The sequence below is a fragment of the Rhipicephalus sanguineus genome, chromosome 3 (genome assembly GCF_013339695.2).
Source record: "Rhipicephalus sanguineus isolate Rsan-2018 chromosome 3, BIME_Rsan_1.4, whole genome shotgun sequence".
Classification (NCBI taxonomy): Eukaryota; Metazoa; Arthropoda; class Arachnida; order Ixodida; family Ixodidae; genus Rhipicephalus; species Rhipicephalus sanguineus.
The window spans coordinates 164673436-164682182 of record NC_051178.1 but is presented as its reverse complement, the minus strand read 5'-3'; the positions used below and the strand labels follow the sequence as shown (position 1 = coordinate 164682182).

The following is an 8747-nucleotide window of genomic DNA, read 5'->3' as shown; positions in this document are numbered from 1 at the left end:
TTCTTAAGGAGCGCAGTGTAAACAAGCACCAAGACCAGAAATGAAAGAAGCAACAGTATAGCGCCTGTCCCTTTAGTTATTTCATTCGTCTCCCAGTCTCATAGTTTCTGATGCTACCCAGCATATAATCGTGTAAGACAACTTGTTTTTCATTCTTTGAGGCTTGAAGCTCGGACGCAAATATCTTATGGCGATCGCTGCTAGCGTGAGCTGCGGAACGAGACCTCAGACAGCAAGGAATCATGCCACATGAATCCCGTTCCCTTGCGCAGTACTTCAAAAGCGGCGCGTTGTAGCGGCGCACGCAGACCAAGCGCCATCTGTGATGCCACTGTGACACCTTTCCGGAAAATAGTTCGAAGCAACGCCGCGAAACACTGACGTCCCGTTACCGACGTTTCACGTTGCTCACGTTCAAGTATTTTTCTGAGCATGCGAAAGTGGCGTATTATACCGGCTAGCGTCTAAGGCATTGGATGTATATGGTTCTCAGTGTCATGTTGTGCGGCAAATATTTTTTTTTAGAATAAAAAACAGCAATGTAGAGACAAGGAGCTCAAATTATAAGGCACAGACTATTGATATCACTATAGCAAATTGTGTTTGGAATTAAGTTTGGAGCTCATTTAAAATAGATAAAGAAGCAGAGTCAGGTGTCGGCAAATAACTCGTCATCTACACAGAAATATGGAGAGAGCTTTGCCACATGAGGAAAATAAAATATTTCGAGACGACCCTACGGGAATCCGAAAAGCGAAGTCATTTCTTACCTTCCTGTCGAGTACATTGCAGGAAATAACGACATTTAGAATCTCCCGATGAAGCTGCATTAGTGTGACTGGCATGCAGCGCTCGGAATCGTTGCGTGCTTTCATTCATGGCTTTCAGAAAAAAGGTAGTGCACAAGAATACCGCCACGTTTCTGATACGCGTAATATTGTATTCTTTGTTCAGCATAAATGATGAAGTGCCGTAAACTATGACCCTATGACTGCTAAAGCTATGCCAATGAAAGCTGTGAAGTTTTGAAAGGCGATGCGGTGGGTGGCTCCATCTCCCAGGGTAACGGCAAAACGCGTGCCGCGGCGCATTTAAGTCGAAAGAGTCCGTCGATCCATTGCAACACGATCGGCAGCTCTTTTTTTATTATTGTTATTATTGCACGCGCATATAGTGGAATTCAGCCCTTCTTTGCGGCTTACTTGCACTACCAGTAGGAATTTCTCATTGAATATTTTAATAAAAGATATCGTAATTAACGTTTACGTTATTCAATATTACTAGCTTTTAAGGATATTGAAACCGTGTCGGCTCATAGCAGAAATCTTAGAGCACTTGCGAGATCTCTGCTGCGAAACCTAATAAAAAACGCTCAAATGTATTCAAGTTTACAAAGAATGGTTCCGGAGTGCTAAAAGAGTTCGTATTTACGAACGACGAAGTACGACGCCAATGTGCTTTGCGGAGCATTTATAGACGGTTGGCATCTTAGAAGTGAAAGTGTTGGAATTATTGTGAGGCCTCCATGACGTCGATGGCACTGCTTGGCTTGAATGTCAGTTAAAATCTTGTTAAGTGACTACACTTAATCTAGCTATTAGAACATTACATGTTCTTAAGCGGCTAATGTATGCCTCTTTTAGAGATCTAAAGGAAACTGTAAGCTGCCGAGTTATCAAAGGCATATTTCAAAGGAAGAAAAGATTGCAGTCTAAAAAAAGTAGCAATGGTGTGCTGTCTTTCGTTGTACAAAATATGTATAATCTATTTCATCATTTGACTTCTTTTATTTGCGGAGCAAGAAGGCAATGAACGGAAGTAGGCAAATCACAGCTGTTTCTTATTTAATATGAAAAGAAACAAATAAAAATGTTGAAACCAAGAAGGGAGGCTGACTTACGGTTATAAGGAACTGTTCTTGTCTGTCTTTAAATCGTACTGGCGTTCAGACATTACTTTTCTTTTTAATTTTTATGGTTTATAATAGATGTCGGTGTCTTTACCGGTGACGGCTACTGGACTTACAGTGACATACATAATTTAAATTAATAAGAAGATGTAAATGTGTAAAAAGCATGAAGGCAGTTCAAAACAACTTGAAAAGTCCCGCGCCTGGTGCAATTAAAGGTAGTGAAAGAACTAACACAGCTTTGTAAGCAAAATAGGTTGCGTAAAAAGAGTCTGCAAGTTCACATAAAAGCCATTTAGACATCTACATAACAAAACACATGGGCAGTAACATTTTTTTTTAGAGCAAATGCGAAATAGATGAAAGAACCTGGCCTTGAGCAGATTCGGCGAAATAATTTACGCGTGACATGACTTCACTAAATGCCGTGAGCGTTGGCTAGGCTGCTGTCTATGGTGCTGGTGAACTTTCCCGCCATCGGGTCGTGCACGGCTGCTTCGCCGGAAGCGAAAGACACACTTCCGCGTTTGCCAAAGATTGTGGCTATCACCCGGCTCTCGGAGTTCACAGTAGAGGAACTGCCGCGCTCTTCGGCGTTGCTGTTCTGCCGCCATTGCACCTGCGTTAGGTAATGACACGTGTGTCGAGATATTTGTACTCGAAATGCAGTGAACACAAACGCTCAGTGGCGTATTTTTTGAGGACTGCGTAGTTTGTGGCAGTTACTTCGGTTGTATAGATGGGGCTTTTCGCAAATGCTACAAACTCGTAATAAATTAAATAAAGCCTGTCTTAAACGACTCTTCTTTTATGTTTTGTTTTACTTTAGCTTTAGGATGCTTGTAGTACATAAAATGTACATCCCAAATGTTCCAAAGTGATTGCAAAAGTTTTTAAATTACATTACAAATTACAACTGGCCGTACGTAATGGCGTAACAATGATATTACTTCAGAAAAGCAACGAAAATACTTTGAAATTACCTTAACGAAAGTTTATCATTCATGCACAATTCACGTACGCTTTATTTACAGCAGAAATGAAACTGAAAAAATTTGCGTTGAAAAATCAGATATCTTCATTCAACTACCTACGCTTGAGGATTGACACTCAGATAAACTCGTCTCTCTGTCACTTTTCATTCCTTTCTTGGTCAATTTTTATGCCATAAGGGAAGCGTACATACGTACCATATTTTAGTCAAAAGTAATTGGGAAAGTAATGAGTGATTTTCTTGAAATTACTCGCTTGAATTAATTCATCCAATCACTAAATTACCAAACCGCGACAGTAATTCATTGCATCGCTCTAACAAGAAAAAGCAGTTTAACTACTGCATTTTATACCCGTAGATTAAGGATAATACGCTTACCGGAACGCAGCGATCGAAGAGTTGGCTAGACTTGAACTTTCTCATCGCCACTCGTCTGACGCTTCGGTTGAGGGCGCAGTGGAAGAGGAACAGCGCGCAGCCCTGTTGGTGATAAAGTTACACCAATAAAGACATTTGTAGTTTTATATAAGTGATGTAAAGAAAAATTCGGCAGACCCCACTCATTCTGGGAGTCGATATGCGAAGCAGTAGGTGATTAGTGGCATATAGTGAATTTTTTTTAAAAATATATTGATTGGAGTAAAGCGTTGCGAGTTGGACGAGCTGTACTTTGAGTCAGGCCTTCGAGTTTGTGCATTTTGAATAGTCATGGGTATATCATGGGCAGGCCCTAACGAGGAATCTCTTTCGGGCGGTAGGGGGAGGGAGCACTTGCTGAAGGCCTCGACTATTTGAGGATTGAGGAGAGTGCGTACTTGAGGAAACAACAAGGGGGGGGGGGTGCTCCCACGTATGCGGCTACGATATCCGGTATAACGTTATCGCAAAGAAATTTGCGGACAAACTAAAGCTCAGTAGTGATAGCAAGCTTTAACATTCCACTTGGACTGATGGCTAAATGTGCAAGCGAAGTTAAATGTTTGTGGGCGAAGCGCAACATTTCCTTAGCATTCCTTCACCGAGCGCTCAGAGATGTTATATACGCGTGCAGCTTTATAAAGTGTGTGTATTAATGACAGGGAACCTTAATTTCATACGGCGACTTCTCGAAAGAAGCAGCCTTACGGGACGGATTCGAAAGGTCCCGTAACCCGACTTTGTTTTCTCATTATTTCGAATAAATCACCACCAATGAACATCAAATGGTGCCCGATCCGCCCTTTAATATGTAAGGTTATAGTACAGATGAGGCTGTATATAAGCCGATTTGTTATTAGTTTTGTAATGCCTCGAGCTACAGTGAAGATGCAAAACCAGCTTTGTCCACCTCATACCTTACATTGTAGGCTCTAATAGTTTCATACTCCTCCTCCTCCTCCTGCTCTTCCTACTACTACTACTACTACTACTACTACTACTACTACTACTACTACTACTACTACTACTACTACTACTACTACTACTACTACTACTCCTCCGGAACATAGCGGCTAAAAATGTTGAGCAGGCGACCACAACGGACCGAACAGTGTAGCTTTAAAATGAAATACGTGGTTTGCTGCACTGTAGGACAGGCAGAACATCTCTAGATATTCGTCATATGCAAGTCAACAGCGTTTCAGCGTGTTGACCGACATCGAGAGCGTACCTACTGTGTCTGGGCTGGCTACCATGCACGCGTTACCTGTATTTACAGTGTGGCACCGACCGACGATAACGCTTGGGCCATCTGTTTTACGACATTCGACAAACCGTGCCGACGGCCTATGTAAACGCCTGTTCTAATCTGTAATTTATGGCAAATGTGTTTCGACCGGCTTCTCAGCGCTCTTATCGCGCAACTGGAAGCTAACAAATGAGTGCACCGAGCTCGCGTAGCGTCATGAAAGCCGTGGTGCGTCGGAAGCACGTGCCTTGCGAGGCAGCAAATCCACGGCTTGTGGTGCAGCACGTGGCGAATGAAATATTAGATCGATTGCTCGAGCTACAAACCTAGAAAGCGCTGGTTCCGCGAATCTGACCTTCAAACTCAGTCAATGTCAACGCCGAAAAAAGAGCCTCACCGAAAGCCTAGCGCGGCGCGTTTGCGAAAGAGAACAGCGGCTCAAGGTCAGTCTTGCGTACCGCCACCGCCAGAGGCGCTAGATGCAGCCAAGTTCACTGCGCGTTCGCAGAGAGAGCACCGACGGCGCCAAGCAGCGTCTGTGTGTTGTCTTGTGGTGCAACACTTTGGCTACCTTGTTGCGTCGTGTAGTCGAAGCGTATGGACTTCTTGTCCTTGTCTATACCGAGACGTGCAGTAAATTTAAATCTTTGCAAACCAATCGTCTCGCCTTTTCCTTAAGCAAGCAAAACCGAGCTATCTCTCGATAAACTTGATTTAACCACGTTCAAGCGCGGCAAATTTTTCGTACATCACTAGTGGCCAAACTGGCTGGACGCATAGCTACCTAACTAAACAACCGTGATTGATTAGCTAGGTTTAAAGAGACACTTCTCACGCCTTGTTCAAATATTGAACCTTTCATTTCTGAGACCGCGGCAAGTCCTCTGGGCACAGTCCATTTCGACCTTAATTGCTCGCATTAATTGCAAAAGGAGAAAAAAAATAAAATCAGACAGAGAGAGCGAGCAAAGCGAGAGCGGGAGAGATGAGAAAGAGGACTGATGATATTTGAAAGGTGAGCCTGGTAGCATGTTTTAGCCTGCCACTGGAAACTATATGGTTGATACTCGCGTGCAGATACAGTAAATGGACGAAGTACGAATGAGGTGACTATGAAATACTGCATTGAATTACAGACCGACTGCATAGTCAGGATTTCTGGCTTGTACGTTTATACGCTCACATTCCTCGTAGTATTACAAACCTAAAAAGTGATGCTGGAAGGTGTAACTGCACCCATAGTCATGCCATAGGGTACCGCAGAAAGCTGCAGTGATCATGAAAAATGGCACGCTGTGTCAATGACCTTTCAAGGCAAGCTCGACAACGTATGAAGTTGTCTCAGACTTCACTCATAAAGAGACCACTGCACTTGCAGATATTGGGGTACGTTACACCACAGCCGCTCATATGACCTCTATTTGTGGGTCTATGGTCCATACTCCGTAGACCTCTGGTGCACTTGACTGAAGTATTCATGTGTACATGCGAGTTGCTTCGCGTTTCATCCATTTTAGGCTGCAGGAGAAACTTTCCAAATTAAAAACAAAAAACAAAAAACAAAACGAGAACGCGTGCCTTAGAGCTGCGCAGGTCATCGGCTATAAAAAAAGTTATCTTTAGGACAATTTCTCTTCCTCTTCTTCTCTCCTCTTCCCTTTCTTTATTTGTTTATTATTACCTTGTGTGTAACGCAAGGTCGCGGTATCAAATCCCGGCCGCGGCAGCCGCATTTCAATGGAACCGAAATAGTAGAGGCCCGCGTGCTTAGATTTAGGTACATGTTAAAGAACCGCAGGTGGTCGAAATTTCCGGAGCCCTCCGCTACGCCGCCTACCATAATCATATCTAGTTTTGGGGCGTAAAACTCCGAGCATTACTAATGTGTAAGGCAAGCTGTTGCCTTCAAAATTAAAGAAAGAGAGACATGCTGTTCTGAAATTCTAAAAAGTAGCGCACACACTCGCATGCAGATGATAAGGAGTGCCAAGTAGTAAAATCGCGCAATTGTGGAAACACGGTATTGAAGCGACAAGTGCTTTCGGTATAAAATTGGATGCGCAGCTCCGCAGGCGAGAATACGCAACTACGTTTATCTGAGCTTCCGTTTCGCGGTACTCGCCTGTGACGTGTTCAGGATGCAAAACGCGTACGTCGCCACCACGGAGGCCGGCCTGCTGTCCAGAATCAGAAATCCAGGGAGCCAGGTGAGTCCCAAAAGAGGCAGCATTATCACCGTCGTCCTAATCCAGCGCCTGCAAACAAGAGAGACCCGGAAGCAGCAACCTCGTGTGATAACGCCGATTGTTGAAACATTGCCCACGAGTTTCGCGAATTCGTGCAAGTCGGTTTCGTTGGCCTCTAATTACACTGCTTATCGTTGAAAGTTTAAACCTGAAAGTGTAAAGGAGGCCCGAGAGTTTTAGTGTCCTCTTGTCGCGTGCTTTGGGAGCGAACAACAACCGCGTTGAAGGTGGTGTGTTTTTACAGTTCAAGCACTGCATGACGTCTGTGATTGAAAAGGAAGATCCACAGCCATGGTCGTGCTGCCTAGCACTCCCAGAGTTCGATATTGTGCACAAACAAAAATTCTCAACGCAAACGTAGCTTCATTGGTAGAGCAAGAAGAGAGACGGACATAAAAACTTTAGATACATTAATGTTTTAGGTGTCTTTAATGGCGCTAGCCCCTCGTGTTTGGCGAACTTTTGGATCACTTGGGTAGACATTAGAGTCAAAGAAGGCTGCTGTGTAGTGGGTACATACGCATAATAAAACAGTCTACTCTTTCAATTAACTCACTCACTTAATTTAAGCGCACTCGACTAGTTGAGCTGGCCACCGCAATCAACTCCGGCTGCGCGCCGTCGCTACAGTCTACCGTCGCGCTGCCGAAGCAGGTCGCAGATGCCACGTATTAAAAAAAAAAAAACGCTTAGCTGATATCTTTCCCGCCAGCTGCCTCGATGATCCCAGCTATTCGTTATGCCACCAGAATGCCGGGTCATCCGCTTGCTTCAGACAGCAGTCTTGTGGTGCGGAGCTTGCTTCCGCTGCATTATCAAAGCGCATCAATGCCTACGGAGCCATCGTGGAAAATTCCTTCGTGGTCAATAATCACTTTTGTGCCTGGGTTCAAGAACAAGAGACGTACACCCGGACCAGCACTAACATATTTCACCCTACAGCACGTGGCAAATAATTACAGGGTTCACCGTCATATTTACACTGATGGCTCTGTTACACCTACATCGTCTGCAATTGGTGTCTGGATTCCATCTGCCAATGTCACCATCTCTGCCACTCTTAGTCACCGCACTTCATCTACAGCGACTGAACTGGCTGCACTACGGGCTGCTTTTAATTACATTGTAGATCAGACAGCTGAGTCTTGGGTCATCTTCACCGACTCAAGAGCGGCGCTGCAGTCTCTGAAGTCTCCACGCACGCAAGACCAACTCGTCATGGACATCAAATATCTATGCAACAAAGCCTGCGACCTCCATCACCGCATTGCTCTGCAGTGGATACCTGCCCACTGTGGAATACAAGGCAACGTCCATGCTGATGACGCTGCCAAAGCTGGACATGACGCCTCGAGAGAAATCATCAAGATACCTTTCTCGAGAAAAGATGCCGCGACAATCGTATCGGCACACGCTTGGCGGCTCCAGCGATCCCTCTGGACAGATGCTAATCACCAGTATGGACCACTTTACAAGATTGACCCATCGTGTAACTTTGATATGCCGCGAGACCTAAACAGGCAAGATGAAACATGCTTGCACCGCATCAGACTGAACGTCGCATACACCAACTACTTCAGGAGCAAGATTAAGCTGTCGGACTCACCAATGTGCGTCCAATGCAACGTCCAAGAAGATTTACATCATGTTCTTTGTGAATGCAAGCGATACGCATCAGAGAGACAGTCTCTGAAGGCAGCCTTGCATCTTCAACGGGGATCGTGCTTAGAGTTGCGACATGTTCTGGGCCCATGGCAAAGCAGCACCTGTGCGCTACGTGCCACGAAAGCGCTGTTGAATTTCTTGCGGGCCACGAGCCTGAACCAAACTTTGTAAACTTGTGTGACTGTATGTGTTATGTGGTTATCACTGTATATATCATAATCGTCACCCAGCACCTGGAGTAGCATGTCAGGCGAAAAGCCAGGCAAA

The 8747-nt window shown here is 44.7% G+C and overlaps 1 protein-coding gene and 1 long non-coding RNA gene across 2 annotated transcripts in view; both read right to left on the bottom strand.

The window, feature by feature from the left end:
- Positions 1-2352: 2352 nt before the first annotated feature.
- LOC125757699 (uncharacterized) lies at positions 2353-3388 on the bottom strand. The gene is made up of 2 exons (XR_007415445.1): positions 3282-3388; positions 2353-2528 (listed from the first exon to the last, which is right to left on the bottom strand). It is a non-coding gene; the product is annotated as an uncharacterized LOC125757699 (long non-coding RNA).
- A 1672-nt stretch (positions 3389-5060) lies between these two features.
- Positions 5061-8747, bottom strand: part of LOC125757891 (adhesion G protein-coupled receptor E5-like) — a 29261-nt gene continuing 25574 nt past the window's right edge. Inside the window, exons 5-6 of the mRNA XM_049414210.1 lie at positions 6688-6824; positions 5061-5185 (exon numbers count right to left, since the gene is read on the bottom strand). Of these exons, the coding sequence (XP_049270167.1) occupies positions 5061-5185; positions 6688-6824 (262 nt within the window). The remainder of the gene's footprint in view (positions 5186-6687; positions 6825-8747) is intronic.